General features: G+C 41.2%; 1 protein-coding gene across 9 annotated transcripts in view; it reads right to left on the bottom strand.

Annotated features, from left to right (window-relative positions):
• The window catches only part of LIMCH1 (LIM and calponin homology domains 1), a 343577-nt gene that overhangs the window by 75835 nt on the left and 249062 nt on the right, over positions 1 to 18680 (bottom strand). For 8 of the 9 annotated variants that reach the window (XM_032633006.1, XM_032633009.1, XM_032633007.1 and 5 more), the window contains exons 7-8: positions 18107 to 18302; positions 11664 to 11916 (exon numbers count right to left, since the gene is read on the bottom strand). In XM_032633006.1, coding sequence (XP_032488897.1) covers positions 11664 to 11916; positions 18107 to 18302 — 449 coding nt within the window. Of the gene's footprint in view, positions 1 to 1708; positions 2012 to 10156; positions 10424 to 11663; positions 11917 to 18106; positions 18303 to 18680 lie in introns of all 9 variants that reach the window. The other variant, XM_032633005.1, reaches the window with a different exon arrangement.

Genomic DNA, 18680 nt, shown 5'->3' with positions numbered 1-18680 from the left:
TTTCAATTGTTTTCCTAAGAAGTGAGCTTTAGATGCCTAATGTTGACAATATCATAATTTAAACCAAAGTTGTGGCATCTATATGCATAAACATTATGTCACATTAAAAGTCAGTTTCTAACTAAATATGTTTCTTGAGATAGAAAATTTCAGAAATATACATAAATAGGGCTATTCATTTTTTTTCAAAATAAATCTTCCAAGCCAGAAAACCATTCTCTTTTTACCTGGATGACTTGGTGTATTTACAGAGCCTATGCAAATAGGAAGGCGACAGAATTTTCTATTTACTTTTAGTTTGGGGAAGGGGATCAAGGAGGGCATAGCAAAGAGCCTCCAGGGAGCCCTCTTTTTTTCATCAGTTCTTTGAAGCTCTCTAGAGAGATCGTGGGCTGTGTCCCCAAACACAGAGTCAGGTGACAACAGACAAATGGGGCTGGAAATATCAGGAATTAAAATTGCATGCAGGAGAAAGGAAAAAAGGGAGGTACAAAAGCTACTCCTTTTCCTAACTCAAGTTGCTGATCCGCATCAATATGCCTTGATGCTACTCAGTTATCCAGAAGTCTTTGTTTCACTGGCAACAACTGATCCCTCCCGCAAGGCCCTATGAGAACGGTTTGTTACAAGGCATGCCAACAAGGACTGCAAAGACCAAGAGCCTCCTGAAGCTAGAATGTGTCCTATAAAAAAATGTGCCGGGTCTTCTATGCTCAAATCCCTGTTCTGTGTCCAGAGATCTTTCATGTGTTTTGTACCTGGTGCTTCCTAAATCAAACAATAGAAAACACTAACTGCTTCACTGATCTCAATGACTCTGCCCAAAGAACCACTTCAATTGTGTAAAACACAGTTCAGATATTTATATTCTTAGTTCAATGGATTACAAACCTCTTAAGTGATAGGCCAAAATATGGCAATTAAATAATAAAGATGCGAACTCTGATTCTGAGGTAAGGAAAAATACAAGAATGATGAACTCTGTACACTGAAACTTAGCAGGCTGATGGCTTGAATGAATCCATATCCCTCTCAGGATAAAAATCGCTGGCCAAATTCCATTTCATTAAGCTTTCCTTTCCCTAATTAAGAAGATGGGAGAAAAGTCGGGAGAAGGAAACTCACTTAAAAATAATTTCTATGACAGAACAAATAGAAGTGTGTTATATTATATATTTGAGGACTTTTTAATGAGAAATCTCCATCGTCAGATGTCTAGGTGATCGTGTTGGTGTGAGGGAAGAAACAGCAAGCCTCATTTTCCCCCCATATCTCAAAGGTGCTAATAAGATAGAAGGGCTCATAGCTAAGGAATAACTATGATTTCTGCCTGCTATGGATGGACTGGAGCAACCTTGAGAGGTGGCTGTTCCCTGATCAGGAATAGCACATGTCTATTTATGCCAATAGCGCCCGTCTCTGACACCAGCACCCATATGTGGTGATGTGCCCACATACAGCACATCTGCACACTTGAGCTCCATATTTATTTGGTGAATTCAGCCCTATCTTGGACAGGACCACTCTACTCCCTGCCATCTGAACTTAGGAGAGACTGGATACCTGGGGCTCCACTTTAAAATAAACCATCATTACTGATTATATGTAATTAGGGCAGGAAACAGAGGAATGGGGAGCTTTAATACAAATCACCTTTGCCGAACTATATTCTCTCTCTCCTTCACAGACACACACACACAGAGCACACCTTTTATGTTCTAGACTTTTCTTTTCTGAGATTCCCTTTGAGGGTTGCTTGCTGCCATCTGATTTCTCTGCTTCTTTTTTTCGGTAAGGCCCATAGAGGAGTTGATGCAGTGGCACCACTGGCCTGGTCTGGTTCATCCTAGCTCTCCTGGCGGCAAAGTCATCTTTCTCAAGGTCCGGCAGTCGACGTGCGACCTCATCTTCTGATTCTGAATCTCTGCTGTGTCGGTGGATCAGGAAAGGATTTTCTTTGCGAAGGATAATATCTCGAACAGCTTCTTTCTCATCACTTAATTGCTTTTGACTGATAAAGCAAAATTAAACGGAACTCCACATGTGATCAGACCAAAACAGTTTTTAAATCCCCATCTCCAGGCAGCCAACTGTCTTGTTAGTGAAAGGTCTTCTCAATATCATTAGTCCAGATGACATCTGTTTACTATTTTAGTCCAGAGTTGCAGCAGGGTTAGGGTGGGTTTCAAAACCTGGAATTTAGTCAGCTACTAGCAATACTAAAAAATTCATTTAACTTGCAGGGCCCCATCAGCGTCAGAAAGGCAGGATCCTAAATGGCTCTGAAAGTGACAATCCAAATTCTTTTCATGAAGTTGGGAAAAGTAAGAAGCATTTTGTTATTATTTTTCCTCTGGCACATTAATAATGTACCCAATAGGTACTCGGTTTATTTTGACTGACAGGGAAAAAAGTTGAGCTACCAAGAAACTGATCTGGAGGAACGCTAATGAATGCAGCTATGTGACAGCACACCTGGGATGTGTCCCAGACTGCAAAGTGTAAGGATGGTCTTTCTGCAGAGCTGAGCTAACCTGAAACATCTGGAATAGCTTATGACCATGGACAGGATGGACTCAGGCACGAAAGCTTATCGTGCCCTGCACCCTCCCACCAGCAACCTTTTCTTCGGTCTTTTACCCCCATGACTCTCCACCGCCCAGCTCTTCTGCTTTGTCATATGCTAGCTGTCAAGTAAATCCTATGAAGACATTTTGCCAAAATGCTTACTTAGGGCTATTTTCATTTTCAAGGAAATCTTGAAGGCACCAAACTTTAAAATTCTTTAGAATTTAAAGAGGAATGCAATTTAATGGTGGAATATTAGGACTTTTTATGCTTTGTTTTTTGTTCTTGTTGGGGGTGGGTAGGGTGGGAATGCAGTCGATGGCACCTTTCTGATATTCAAACAAACTCCTCCCCCCTACTCATAAGATCAGCCTTGCTTCTAAGTCATAATGAAATATTAAAACTTTACAAATATCATTTATTATCTTCTCAGTTCATAGAGATGGTGAGTAGATAAAGCATCTTGACTTCTAAAGGAAGTTCACCTACTTTGTATCCGATTTCTGAAGGAGGATTAAGGGTAAACTCTTCATGGTCATGGGACAGGTCGTCTCAGAAATGAAGACAGGAGGAATTAGCCTGGCTGAGAGTCATACAAGCAGGGAAACGCTGTCTACTCTGGCTGACCAGGTGGCCTGCTGTCTGTTGCTTACCCTGTACTGCTGCAGAGGAGGCCCGTCAGCCTAACAGAACAGCAGGCCCTCACTCCTGACTTTCGGGAAAATCAAACCATCATTAGTCATGTCCAGAAAACTCCTTCTCCCTGCTGACCACTATTCTCAATAGAAGTTTCAGTCGTGGAATTTAGAGGTGGTGGGTGGTGCTTTGCTCTCTGAATAAAGTTATTTCTTAAAATACAAAATTCTGCCCTTTGAGTTGCACTCCGGCTCTTGGTCTCCTGCTTGGCCACTCCTGGACCATGCTCTTTCTCCTCCCTGCATCCTTAGCCAACAAGTCTGGCAAGAACCAACTGGCATTGGTTGACTGTGGCCATAAAGGATGGTCAGTGGGAAATGATAGGCCATTGAATTAATCTCTTCGAAAACGCATGATTTAAAAAGCACACTGATGATGACAAAGAAGGTGGTTAACTATTATCGAGCGCCCACCACGTGCCAGAATTCCTTCTAGTGTTAATTTGTTTAACCTTAATACTAGCCTTGCAATGGTAGTGTGATTAGCGTCCCCATTTTATAGAGTGGAAACTGAGATTAGGTGAAGAAATTTGCCCAAGCTCAAAGTGCCACTCTGCTGAAGTTAAAATTGAAACCCAGGGAGTCTGGCTCCAGAGGTCCTGTTCTTAATCACTGCACTATTCATTAAACAAAGGACACGGCCAGGAACAGTTCGGAAAGCAGAACATCATACAAAAAATAAGGCATTATCATTACTATGGAAGTAGGAGAAAGAGAAGTATTTTGGTTACTAAATAAAGGGATCATATGAGTTGTGCTTAGAATGAAGTCGTGACTTGCACTGCTGGCTACAGACAGCAATGTTCAGCCAGGATTAATGACAGTAGAATGCTAACTAATCATACCTTACAGTGCTTGCACAGCACTTTACAGTTTACGGAGCCCTTTCAAATGCATTATCTCATCTCAGCTGATCCGACTCCAATTCCAGTAAAGGAGCAGATCCTGAGCTTGAAGCTTTCAAGTCCCAAAGCAACACTCCTTCCATTTTTTGACCAGGGTCCTGGGTTTCAATTTTCCCCAACTCAGGCAGAATACTATGGAATAAAACGTATGCATTTATGCAAATAGCCATGCCAATTTGTGATGCCAATTTGAGAAGGGAGAATCTCGTGCATTATGCATCATGTGAGTCCAGCCAGGCTACAAATTCCCCAGGGTGTTTCTTTTCAGGCTAAATGCCCAGTGTAGCAGGACTCATTTCAAGTGATCTCAATTTAGATATGTGGACTTAAAAAAAGGGGGTGAAGAAAGCTTTCCATGTCACTGGCCTCTTAAAGCCACTCCCTGCCCACTTGAAAAAACGATCATAATGACATTCTGCTAATTGCTTGAATCCTGTAAATTCAGAGCTTCCAGGCAGACTCAGAGAGAGCAAAAATTTAATGACATAAATTCTGGGCCGGCACTGTTGGCTATGAAGTAATAAACAATGTGTATAAGGCAGATATGTAGGATTATGTTCGCAGGTGTCTAGTTAGCAGAATATTTAAATGACTTTTTATAATGAGCCCTTCTTTTCTGAAGGTCAGTCTATTGTAAAGCTTCAGTATATTCTACTTTGTTTTTCAATAATTATAATACCTCTGAAGAGCTAGTATATTCCAGATACGTTAACTTTTATGACAACCCTGCAAGATCAGTATTATCATGTCCACTGAGGTTTCCAGTTCCAGTCATCTGAATGTAGGTAAAGTAAGTAAATTTAAGTGGCAGACCCTGGCTGTCTGGCTTGATATTCATGGGGCGGTTTGGCACTTTTATTTTGTCTGAGTCATTCACAGATGAGTTAGTTGCCTTGGGAAGTAGGGGTTGCTCGACGGACCCAGATCACTGCTTTACTAAGAAGGAATACAGGGACTTCCCTGATGGTCCAGTGGTTACGAATTCGCCTTCCAATGCAGGGGACGCGGGTTCGATCCCTGGTCAGGGAACTAAGATCCCATATGCCACGGGGCAACTCAGCCTGAGCGCTGCAACTACTGAGCCCACGTGCTCTGGAGCCCACGTGCCACAACTAGAGAGAAGCCCGTACACCACAACGGAAGATCCCGTGTGCTGCAACTAAGACCTGAAGCAGCCAAAAATAAATAATTTTTTTTTTTAAAGAAGGAATACAGTCTAATGTGAAATGAGAAATGCCAAGCCTTGCCTTCAACCTGGCAACCCTGTCCTAAGACAAGTAAGGCTATCTTTGTAGGAGAGATTGTGGGTCCTAAGCAGGTGAGGGGGAGGAAAAGCTCTTGTCTCAAAGTTTCTAAGGCTTATATATTTCAAAGTGAATGAGATAATGATTTAAACTAAGGAAGAGCTGGCATTTTCTTTCACCCCCTTTTACTTGGCAACACACAAGCAACCAGCTCAGATTGGCAGTCAGTTTGTTCTATTGAAAGAAACTGGGCTCTCCAGAAAAGCCTGTTTGGCCTCCTGGGAATGTCACGGGCAACACCAGGGACCTCCCTGTTCACACAGTGTCCCAATAGGGCAGCTACATCCAGAGCCACAAAGGTTCATGCAAGTTATGTGTCTGCCTGGTCTCTGATCCCCAAGAATCTGTGCAGCAAGAAGCAGTGACACAGGCATCTGGTAAGGAGGGATGGAGAGAATATGTTCCTGGCACTTAGCTGCATCTGCTCTTCCTCTAAAGATTTCTAAAATGTCTATTGTTCCTTGGAGGGTTCCCCCCCCTCTGTAATTAATTACTATGTGCTTGAGAAGATCCACAGACTAGCAGAAAAGACTGAGTGCTGAAACATATGAAAACAATTAGAAAAGAAGTCCAATCACGTGAAACCTATAATTCAGTTCAAAAAAAAAAAGTTTACTTCTCCAATGGGAAACACCAAGTCAGAGAACTCAAATCTCCATGGCATTTTAATTCAGGGGAAGTGAATCTTGATTCTTACTTTATCCTCTTAAACGCAGAGATCTTGGCTTCTTTAGCAGAGTCTCATATTTGGGGGGTAATTAGGCTAACTTAATCATAAACTAAAAGGGAAGGAAAAGTAGTTTATGGATTTCTGACTCCAGTGGCAACTCTAATAAATATCAATTCCACATATTTATTAAGAAAGACCTACTTTCTGTCCCTTGGTGCTAAGATACCTCCTAATATATTCTTTGATAGGAAGCTTGGGACTTCTAGGCTTCTAAACTCATGTGAAAATGGACTAACATGCACTTCTGCTCCTTTTTATATATTAAAAATAATTTAAGGAGGTGTTTGAGAATACTTGGGAAACAACAGCCAAAAAAAACCCCAAAAAACAAAAAACCAATCTGGGCTTCCCTGGTGGCGCAGTGGTTGAGAGTCCGCCTGCCGATGCAGGGGACACGGGTTCGTGCCCCGGTCCGGGAAGATCCCACATGCCGCGGAGCGGCTGGGCCCGTGAGCCATGGCCACTGAGCCTGCGCGTCCGGAGCCTGTGCTCTGCAGCGGGAGAGGCCACAACAGTGAGAGGCCCGCGTACCGCAAAAAAAAAAAAAAAAAAAAAAAAAAACCAATCTGTAAAAGTACAGCCTTACTCTTGTCTACATGCCTCCTTCCTTGCCTATGCCTCATCCTCTACCCATCTCTCCAAACACAGACTTTCCCAGCTAAAAAAATGGGCCGCAAGAAATATCTGGGGCCTCTTGCTGGGTTCCAAGATGTGGTGGCCAGAATTCATCTGGATTGCAAAGACAGGAGACTGAGGTTACAATGCCTTAAGAGACGTCAGCATATTTAAATGTTTTATATTCTTATTTTCCAGACACCAAGAATCCTTTTCTTCTTCATGATATGCATTTCATTCCAGTTAAGCAACTTTCTGCCACATTAAAAGCAGGATCCCAAATGTGGATAAACTTAGAATGACTGTCAACTCTGCTGTGGGCTGCAAAAAGTAGGTGACAAAGACACAGACAGGCCAGGCTAGTGGCATGGTATGTATAAAATTTTTATGAGAGAGCTAGCAGCTGAAAAATCTATCAACAAATGAATTCTGGGTGTTTGGAGCAGCTGTGTTGTGTTGCTATTGGGAACATTCTCTGGGAATATGCATGATTTTCCTGAACTCCGTTTTAAATGCTAAGTCAGTAGCTCTAAGGTGTGACGGTAACTGACATTTGCAGATATTAACTGACCTGCGAACTTCTGCTTAATAGAGCTAACTTGGATAAAATATGTAAGAATTAAGGCAGATAACAGGAACGTGGACAGGAGCAAAAATTACCACAAAAATATACTACTCATCAATTAGAATTACATTTGTAAACTAATCGTGATTCCAGGTTTGTACACAGAATGGGATATAATCTATCATAAAAGATAGATATATGATATAATCTATCATAAAAGATTGTACTGTTTTAGCAGAAAATAAACCTCCCGGTTACTGAAGAGGCACAGTATACTCGTGGAATCCCCAGCCTTTGCCCACTTTTCTTTTCTCTACGTCATCATGATTCCTGGCTGTGCCGAGTTCTCTTAAAGTATCTGCCCATTTGTCTCCCCTTGCTCTTTTGGATACTCTAAAGATGATATGGAGTTTCCTTAAAAAAATTAAAAACAGAACTATCGTGTGATCCAGCAATCCCACTTCTGGGTATATATCCAAAAGAAATGAAACCAGGATCTCAAAGCGATCTTAGCACTCCTATCTCCATTGCATCATTATGCAAAATAGCCAAGATGTAGAAACAACCTAAATGTCTATCAAGGGATGAACGGATAAGGGTAATGTTGTATATACATACAAAGGAATATTATTCGGCCTTATAAAAGAAGTAAATTCTATAATATGTGACAACATGGATAAATCTTGAAGACATTAAGCTAAGTGAACTAAGGAGTCACAGAAAGAAAAATACTGCATGATTCCACTTATATGAAGTAGCTAAAGTAGTGAAATACGTAGAATCAAAGAGTGGCATGGTGGCTGCCAGGGGCTGAGGGAGGATGAAATAGGGATTGCTGATCAACAGGCATAAAGTTTCAGTTAAGCAGGACGAATAAATTTTAGAGATTTGGTGTATGATATTGTATCTGTAGTTAACAACACTGTATTGTACAGTTAAAGATTTGTTCAGAGTGTAGATCTCATGCCAAGTGTTCTTACCACAATACAATATTTTTTTTAAAAGGAAAAAATAAATGGCAAAGGATATGAGGGAATTTATAGAAGAAGAAACCCAAGTAGCCGATAAACATGGTATAATACTCAACAGCATTAGTAATCGTGGAAAAATCAATTTTTTTAAAATGAGATTTAAAAAAATCAAGCAGATTGGCAATTTTTGAAGATAACAAGAAAAAAAATACATCATAAAGATGATAGTGTCTTTGGTAAATTTTAGTTAAAGACTTTACAGATGTGATAAAAAATGAAGGTATGTGTGCCAAGGGTATTAAGGTTAAAGATTTTTTATAAATTCATACTCTTATCTGTATCACCTATTACCTATTTCCACTGTGCCCTAGACTTGAAGACAGAAGCAGAAAAAATCTGAAAAACGGTAAGGGGATATATTTCATTTTTGTATTCTCAGCATCTAGCCTGGTCATTGATATAAGTAGAAGTTCAAATGATGTTGAAAAAGCATGTGTCTCACAAGGTCTCTGAACCAAAATTTAAAGAATATCTGGATTTATTTCTCTTTTTAAGATTCTATGACATTACCCTCCACTATTTCAGAAACCCAGAGAGTTGCCTGTAACATTAGCACAGTTTTACGTTAGAGTTTTCTAGAAGCACATACATGTTTAGGACAGACAAGCCTGTTTGTGGGATACCACAGACAGAAAGAATTACCTCCTTGATGTTTTATCAGTACAAAGCTACTCTAGGATTAAATCCATATAAGTCAGTACTGGAACTTTCACTGAAGACCTAGACCACAGCAATAATCACACATCCAGTTGTATGGAGGAATGGAAGACATTCCATTAAATGTGTGTGAGGCAGCTGTGGTACTATGGTCAGAACATCTGAATCTGGCCACCAGGTCAGTGGTAACCAGCTCTGAGATGGTCAAGTAACTTACTTTCACTGATCCTCAGTTTACTCTGCTTGAAAATGGGCATATCACCTACCTTTTAGGATTAAATGGAACAGCAAGTGGCAAAGGAATTTCAGTTGTCAAACTGTTATGAATTTCAATTTGTCAAATAAATTTTGGTCTCACTATTATTTGTTAGTATCTTTGTGGCTATTATATGAGAAAAATTAATCAGCTTCCCCAAACACTACACAAAACTGTAGAACTATAGTTCTCTGTGACTTCAATTGCTAAAGGTCTCTATCTCACATGTAATATGAGGCCACCAGGACTGTATACTAGTGCCTTTGTTACAATTAAGAGAAGTAATTACTCCATTCTTTGTTTTTGAATCAACGAGCTTTAGAAAATGAGTCAAATAAACCTAATCTTACTTACTACTCCCTTGGGACAAAGAAAGTAAGTGGATTTTTGTCAGCCAGCCACTCTTTCTAAAGAGAGTGTTCCCCGTTCCAAAGAACTATTTTCTAGTGATGTGTAAAGTAAGATAAGAGCCATTTAGGGGTAGTGTGAAAATTAACAAGCCATAAACAATTGAAAAATAAGATGTTATTGCAAGATAAATCCTGTAGCCCACAAATGACTGACCACACATACTTGACCAGGACAAGGTCTACTCAAACAGCACAAAGCTCCCTCTTCACCTCCATTTAAAAGAACCAGAAACTCAGCAGAGACAGGCCTGAAGACAAAGACTATTCGCTATTTCTATCTGCTGCAAGTAGGAAATAATGATGCAACGGATAAAGCAGGAAGTGGGAAAACAAGATGGAAACTCAATCACACCAGACAGATTCCAAACCTCCAGGCATGCACAAAGCCAGCCAGGCCTGTCCTTGGCCCGCAAAGCTAACCTGGCAAAGCGCTGTGCTGCTGGCATGACCTTGATTCCAGCTTGCTCTAGCCTTCTGCGCTTTTGGATTTCAGCAGCGTCTTCCTCTTCAGACTTGGGAGCTGGTGCCACCGCAGCCCCCTCTGGAGGAGGCTGTGCCTTCCCACTGCCCGTGGGTAATTCTAACCCGCCACCAGGAGGCTTCCCACCAGGGTCCATTCGGCGGACGGGGTCCTCTTCACAAGGAGACCCCACTTCACTTCCCTCTTCCTCTATTGTTTCAGGATAGCTAGTGAGTTGGACAACATAATTGACCAAACTAACAGACTAGGCTGGGGAGCAGATCCCATGTCATCTCCCTGTCGTTCTGATATTACTTCCACTTAAAAAAAAAATCATAGCATACAATATGATCCTGGTAATGTGAAAAAACTTAAATGCAGCCATTTTTAAATTAATACAATGCATCATTATCTCGACATTGATTAAGAGCTATTTCAAAATTGATATTGAAAGGCAAAAACCTTTTGTTCTAGAAAGGTAAAATTCATGCTTTGTTCAATAATTAAAACTTTTAATGTTTATTCAATGGGAAATCATAGATAATAAAGGTGGACTACAAGGAATAACCATGCAATGATAAGGGTGGTTTTGCTGAAAGGGATTAGACGAGACTGTTTAAGTTTCTTTTATTGGACTCTACGGTTCTTGAAGGCAGGGACTCTATCTTAGCTACCACTGGGTCCCCAAAGCCTAAAAGATAGTACCTAGCATGTAGTAGAAGCTCACTAGATGCATACTTGCTGAATAAATGAATGAATAAAATACAAAAACATAATCAGAGATTAGGGGAAAGACTGCTTGTTTCTCTCAAGAGATGAGAAGTCCAATGTTTCTTCCATTTCATTATGACTGTTTCTACATGTGACTCAAGCATGTTCGTGCATCAATAACGCTTGAGCTCATATCTAGATAAACTTCAATAACGCTTCAATAACGCTTGAGCTCATATCTAGATAAACTTCAATAACGCTTCAATAACGCTTGAGCTCATATCTAGATAAACTTCAATAACGCTTCAATAACGCTTGAGCTCATATCTAGATAAACTTCAATAACGCTTCAATAACGCTTGAGCTCATATCTAGATAAACTTACATCTAGATAAAAGGTCTTACTGCACCTGATCTAACAGGAGTGGGAGTCAGACAGTCTCCACAGAAGGCCATGGATGACAGATGTTCTCAATGTCCTGTCGATAGAGCTAGTTTCAGAAATCTGCTCGTTAAAATCTGCTCATTAGACCAGTATTGGTTGAATACCTACTGTGTGCCAGGCACACCTAGAACAGGTGCCTTCACGAAGCTTATATTCTATCATGACAATCCCTCTCTGAAGATCTGTCCTGCCCACCTCCATCCGTAATCTTACACCAAAGTTCTAAAATGGCTCTTTGAGCTCATTCTTGTCCTGGGGCCATAATTCCTGTACCACAAGCCAGGATGGGAGCAGCGCAGTCCAGGTCTTACCTGAAGGGCCTCTCCCCACCCAGGGGGGAGGTGGCAGTACTCCAGCTCTTCCGATATTCTTCTCGCTCTGCTTTCTTCTTTCTCAGAGGTGCAGGGACGTAGGCTGTCTGGTTGCTTTTGTTGGGGAGGTACTGGTTAAAAGGCACTGCTGATTTTGGCTCACCGTGGGAAGTCCGCCTTGCAGACATGTCATCCTTCTTCACATCCGGCAGCTTCCGATGGGGCAAGTCGGATTCAGAGTCGCTTCCTCTCCCTGGGGAGAGAGGATGGGTGCTGAGAAAGTGTGCTGGGCCAGCAATAAAGTTCCCAATGGCAAGTATGCAGTATGGGGGATGTGATTACATCTGTGGGTTCCGGGGATTACTTCCTTAAATTATTCACTTAACAAATCTAAAGTATCAGTCGAAATTAATCCACTCTGGGAAAAGCTCTCCATTCTAATCAGGAAAAAAAAAGTCAAATTAAAAAAAAAAAAAGAAGAAAGCTTAGCTGTATCTGAGAGTTACAATTAACAACACATTTGCAATAGAACTATACGCCTGCTCAGATCCTTCAACTCTCAGAAGAAGAAACATAAATTTACCAGTGGAGTTTCTCCTCAGCACCTGTTGTTGCATGTCTTACACTGCGCTAGATATTCTGACAAATAAGAATTATGAAGGATTTATAATCCTTTGTCTTTGAGGTACCTTTAACCAATTCATGAAACACCTGGAGAATATCAGTTATAATCAACGAGCACAGACATATAAGAGCTATAGGAATTCAGAAAAACGATCAGTTTGGATTATACCAAGGGTTTGCCTTCCAGGAAACGGCTTGAGATATAATAAGTGCATATTCCTCTACCTCGGAGCCCTTCCCGGTACCCATAGCTGGAGGCAATCTTTGTTTCCTATGAACACTATGGCCCGAAGGTCTATTTCTCTTCTGATGCATTATGCTATCTATCTTGTATTTTGAAAATAAGGGCTTTATATCCTTCACACTGTACTTATCACAGTGTCTTTGGGCACAGTGGGTATCCTCAAATGATCAGATGAATCAATGAATTAGTTTGGCTTAAACAGTGTTTTACAGGACACAGAGGAATTCAATGTTACCAACTTTTGTTGGTCAATAGCCCCCATAATTATATTGTATCTTTGTTTCCTGAGTCTCATCTCACCAGATTTCTAAGATCCATTAGAGTGAAATTGTCATGAGAACACAAACTGCTGTGACAGGCAGCCACCGTTTGAATGCTGGTTGAAAACTCTTAATCACTGAGAGCATTATGAAAAGGTTCTTCAACTCCACTGATAGCAAATAGAAACTGACCTCCTTACCCGTGTGAAAAGAACCTTAAACTAAGAGTCCAGTGATGTGGCAGCCTAGCAGAGTGGGTAGTGCAGGGGGTTAAGTCAGATCCACTTCATTTTGAGCTCTGGCACTCATTAGTTTTGTCATTTGTCACTTCACCACTCCAAACCTCAGTTTCCCAATCTATAAAGCGAGGATAATAATATCACCCACTTCATAGTGCTGCTGGGAGGATCAGATACATGTAAAACTCTTGGGTACAGTACTTGGCCCCAAGTAAGTGCCTAACAAACACTGACTACTCTTTATGCCATAATAGTTCTGGATCTGCCACTGATGACCTGTGGGCTCCTAGGCTTGCCTCTAACACACTTGCCTGTCCTTTTTCTGTAAAAATAGGAATGAAATGAATTGCCCTGGAGATAAAATGATTTAATGGCTTTTAAAAAATGGTGAAAGTTAAAGCATTGACCATAAACAAGTTGTTCATTGCTGCAGATGAAATATTCAATTTATGAATTATTCATGCCACTTGCTTTCAGCCTCCCTTCTGAAGTTTTGACCATTTCATTACTTGTTGGTTTTTGATTCATAACTTAACTCCCTTCTCACCCTGTCTTTTATCAAGTCTATCTGTCTCAGTGTCATAATAAAATATTCAAAGCCCCCTGTGAATGCTTTATAACAAACACTAATACTACCTTAACTTGCTAAGCACTTGGATTTGTTTCCCTATTTGATATTATCCCCATTTTACAGTGGTAGAAACAGAGGCCCAGAGAGACCCAAAGAGCCCTTTCTCCATGGCTGGTAAGTAACAGCTCCAGACTCCAGTTTCTGTTCTCCAGATTCCAGCCCAAGAAAGACCCCTAGTTGCTAGAAGGGAGAGAAGCATAGCCCTGGGGAAAGGAAGGACCAGACTTTGCTAAAAGGATGTCCTCATCATGATGTGCACTGTTGCAGTTTCCTAACTTTGGGCACAAGTAGAGAATACATAGCTCCTTCCTCTGCAACACACTTCTCTTGGAAAAATGTCCTTTGCCTAAAGCATCCTGACTAGGGGAAGAACTGTATTTTGCTGAATAAATGAATGAAAGAAAATGATTCTTCAATCAACTATGAAGGCTTAGTATGGATTAGAGTTGCCTCGGTTCCCCCCCCCCCACACACACACACCCCGTTCTAAAATCCTGTAATCTATGAAACTTATTTTGGTACAATATCTAAAAACATATTGTCCATAATATACTGAGAGAGAGTCTCAAAATAGGTTGTTTAACACATAAACAGATAACCTTTTTTTTTTTTTTTCCCCAATTAGCCTTTGATGAATGTCTTCAACAGGCACTTCAAGAAAAGTTAATTTGCAAATGCCCCGAGGCAGAGTGGCTCAGCTGAAAGAAGCGTAACGTTTCGGACCTAGAGACCAGGGTCTAATTTCAGCTCCATCATCTACTAGCTGTGCGACTGGGAAATTGAAGCCCTCTGTACCTCAGTGTCCTCACTGGAAATAAGGAGGTGATAATACAGCTCTCCTAGGTTGTCGTGATGATTACAAGAGATGTAAAGCACCCAGATAGTGGCTGGTGAGGTATACTTTCCATAAGTGTTAGAACCCCTCTTATCTCAGGCCAAGACTTCAAAAGATCTTTTTTTTTTTTTTTTTTTTTTTTTTTTTATGGTACACGGACCTCTCACTGCTGTGGCCTCTCCCGCTGCGGAGCACAGGCTCCGGATGCGCAGGCTCAGCGGCCATGGCTCACGGGCCCAGCCGCTCCGCGGCATGTGGGATCTTCCCGGACCGGGGCACGAACCCGCGTCCCCTGCATCGGCAGGCGGACTCTCAACCACTGCGCCACCAGGGAAGCCCCAAAAGATCTTGACTTGACTTCACCCTGAAAACATGAAAATGTACTAGGGTGGCATCTCCATCTATGCCCAACATTGCACGTGATGAGGCGGACATACTTTTATCAAAGTCTGATCCTTCCTTTATGTCTGGGCTACATTTCTCTCCCTTCCAGCAACTAGGGGTCTATCTTTTTTTTTTTTTTTTTTTTTTTTTTTTGCGGTACGCGGGCCTCTCACTGTTGTGGCCTCTCCCGTTGCGGAGCAACAGGCTCCGGACGCGCAGGCTCAGCGGCCATGGCTCATGGGCGCAGCTGCTCCGCGGCATGTGGGATCTTCCCGGACCGGGGCACGAACCCGTGTCCCCTGCATCGGCAGGCGGACTCTCAACCACTGCGCCACCAGGGAAGCCCGGGTCTATCTTTTTTTATGTATCTTCACCATACACACCGCCAACCCATTGCTTTTTCATCTCCTCTAACACTCTAATTTCTCTCATTCCTTATTTCTCTCCCTTAACTCGTCTTTTCTATAAAAGATAAGAATATTTATTTAACAATATGCATTATGTTTATAAAATATGTTCTTAATTTTAAAAGCACCTGAGTGGAAGGTTTTGTATTTCCTGTTCAGGGAAGCTTATTAGTGGCCTCAGAAGGCATGCCAGTGAGGGTGAGGGAGGAGCTGGGTACCTATTTAGCAAGCCAGATTGGCTGAATTGACCCTGGAGATCCATAGCCTCCTTACCAGGTGGCTCTCGTGTCCAACCCATGGAATCATGGCACCTCTTACGAGTGTGGCCCTTGGTCATCCCTACTGAATGGGTCAGTGGACCTCAGTAATAATAAAATGAAAACTCTATTGAGCCAATATGTTGTTGGAGAATTTCATGGTAGGACTTTCCCTAATTGACTGTGAGTCCTAGGAAATAAGTTTTCAAGAATTAAAATGTTCTTCTAAATTTGGAAGTGTTTATTAGGACCAGCAATCTTCTTGATTATCATCACTTAAAAAATATACCATAAGCTCTAATGAAATACAACATCTATTTGGATAAAATTATACCACATTTTTTAAGGCAAATAAAAAACTGTTGTTTTTCTTTAAAACCTCATTAGGTCTTGATTAGTTTACAAGAACATAAGCCTGAAGGTATCAGGCTGATTGGTGAAATCTGTGTGTTAAGACGCTCTTTCATGCATGGTGTTTTGTGAAGCTCAATTTCATGTTTTTCTTTACATGGGAAAAACTTTTATGAAAAGACTCTGGCTTATCAATCTTAACTGCTGCAAACAAAATTGTGCCTCAGCACATATTAGTACAATATTGGTAATTACCATCTCAAACCCCTTCAAGATGTGGCTCATTATAAACTCTGAACCCCTCGAAGCTGGTGACAGAATAAATAAAGGATCTGCATTACCAGTTATTAAAAACTAGGATGACACAATAATAATTTTTTAAAACAATCAAAATAATATGGATGAAACAGTTTGGTTAAAATATGTTTCACAAAAGTAAATCTCCCTTTCAGTTATGTTAAAGGTCAATTAGATCATGCAGTCGGTATTGTAACTTCTAATACTGTGGGTGGGACTTAAGATGTCATGTAAATTTTTAGAAATGTTTTTCAAGCAGTTCACAATGCACCATGGAATTCTTTAGGAGTCACATACAACGTGGCCCTGAGGCTAATCTATTTGTTGGAAAGTTTAAGTACTAAACAAAAGCGTTAGTTCAGTCATGCTAGAATTTGAAAAATCTATTAGGCAAACAGAAAGAAGTGTGGGTAAATTAAGCTTTAGGGTATAAGTTTTGGACTCACGCTTCTTGAGGCTAACATCGTTACACTACTTACAGCGACTTAGGGCACTTAAAAACAATGTTAGGGGACTTTCCTGGTGGAGCAGTGGTTAAGAATCGCCTGCCAATGCAGGGGACACAGGTTCGAGCCCTGGCCCGGGAAGATCCCACATGCCGTGGAGCAACTAAGCCCACGCGCCACAAGTACGGAGCCCGTGTGACACAACTACTGAAGCCCATGCACCTAGAGCCCGTGCTCCGCAACAAGAGAAGCCACAACAATGAGAAGCCCGCTCGCCGCAACTAGAGAAAGCCTGCACACAGCAACACGCAGCCTAAATAAATAAATAAATAAAAATTACTTAAAAAAAAAGACAATGTTAGGATGATTACTTAACCTCTCTAAGATTCATCTGTAAAATATGACTAAGGAATGTTTCACAGAGGACTAAGTCAGATACTGAGTATCTTGTAGTATGTGCTGAGGGTTAAATGAGATACCAGGGGTTGAGTAATGAACTCAGGACCTGGGCATGTTAAATACCCAAGTATTTTGGTAACATAGAATTTTATAGCTGAAAGGGATCTTTTAGCTATAAAAGATAATTTTCATCTCAGACAGAAGACTTAAAGTCTCTAGAAACATTAGCTTCAGTCAAGCAATACATGAAAAAGAAATAGACACAAATAAAAAAAATTCCCCACCAGGCTAAGTGTCTTTCTGCAAGTTTACACATGCACAGCCAATCTATCTTCCCTTCCTAAAAGCACAAAGGTGCAAGATAAGTAAGGTAAACAGCTCTCGGAAAATATGTGTTCAATTTACATCAGCTTGCATGACCATACATTTTTGTAAAGAAAAATGATCATTCCTTTCAGGTGACATAAAATGCATGGGATTTAAATCAAACCCAGCCTCAGAAGAAACAGGCAGTCTGGGCTGTGTTCTATACGTTAATGGCCACCTGCATCGCTCTAGTCAATGGTCAGGTATCAAAAGCATTGCCCAAACTGTGCCAATTACGGTTTCACAATCCCAAGCTTCAGAGCTTTCCTAAGTGTGTGCAGTGTGTTTCCAGTTTGCTGGAAGTTGATCTACTTTCACTTACACAGTGTGGTACTCACTCAAACATTTCCCTTCCTCGTACCTGGAGCATATAAACCTTCGGCACACTTTATGAGCTAATGGTCTGCACAGCGTCTTGGTTTACTGAGACCCAGGGAGGAATGATGTAACACGTTTTCCAACAGAAGATACACTCATTGAGGCAGTGTTCAAACCAGCTGCTGGCAAAGCCAACCAAAATTCTAAGGACCACGAAAAACAACATTAAGAGATTTTTTTTTTTCCCTACCAGTTTAGAGTTACCAGATTCCAGCAAGGTGGATATGGAGTCTACCTTTCTAGGGCCAATCTCTCGGCCGGTGACAAGGCGGCCCTTGTTAATGTTTGATTCTAAGATGTGCAGTTTATTAAGGCTGCAACCTACCATCACTGCTTCCCCTGAGGACTACATCTGGCGAAGGTGTCTGCCGGGAACGGGAGCCAAAGGAATCCAGGCTATCGAAGGAATCATCTCTGCCGTGTCGAGGGGGAGAGAGGGAGTCGCTGCGCTCAGAGTCCCAGCAGTCGATGTAGCCACTGTCTCGAATACTACGTTTAGGGCTCTCAACGTCATCCGTCTCCTGTTCAAGAAGAAAAAGAAAGGATTACAGACATCACAGCAACAGACGCAGAGGCTACAAATATCAGGAAAATCAGTCTCCAATGGTCTCCAAAAAATCCTGCATATAGAATCAATCTGGAAAGGCTACGGCAACCAGTTATCAAATTGATTATCATCTACACTTCATTAAGCCTTCCCTGCTGCAACTTTTTCAATCCGAAAATCACACATATTAAAAAAAAAAAAATCCCCAAGCATCTCGTACTCCACAATGTTGGAAAAAAAAAAGTCCAAGGAACTGAGAATAAAAGATCATCAAGTTTGGATTCACAAGAATATAATGACAGATAAAAACAAAAATGAGAAACTAAAACCTTAACCTTGACCCATCTTTCAG

The sequence above is a fragment of the Phocoena sinus genome, chromosome 5, assembly GCF_008692025.1.
Source record: "Phocoena sinus isolate mPhoSin1 chromosome 5, mPhoSin1.pri, whole genome shotgun sequence".
In the NCBI taxonomy this organism is placed as follows: Eukaryota; Metazoa; Chordata; class Mammalia; order Artiodactyla; family Phocoenidae; genus Phocoena; species Phocoena sinus.
Note: the sequence above shows the minus strand (reverse complement) of the source record. Positions and strands in the feature narration are given on the sequence as shown.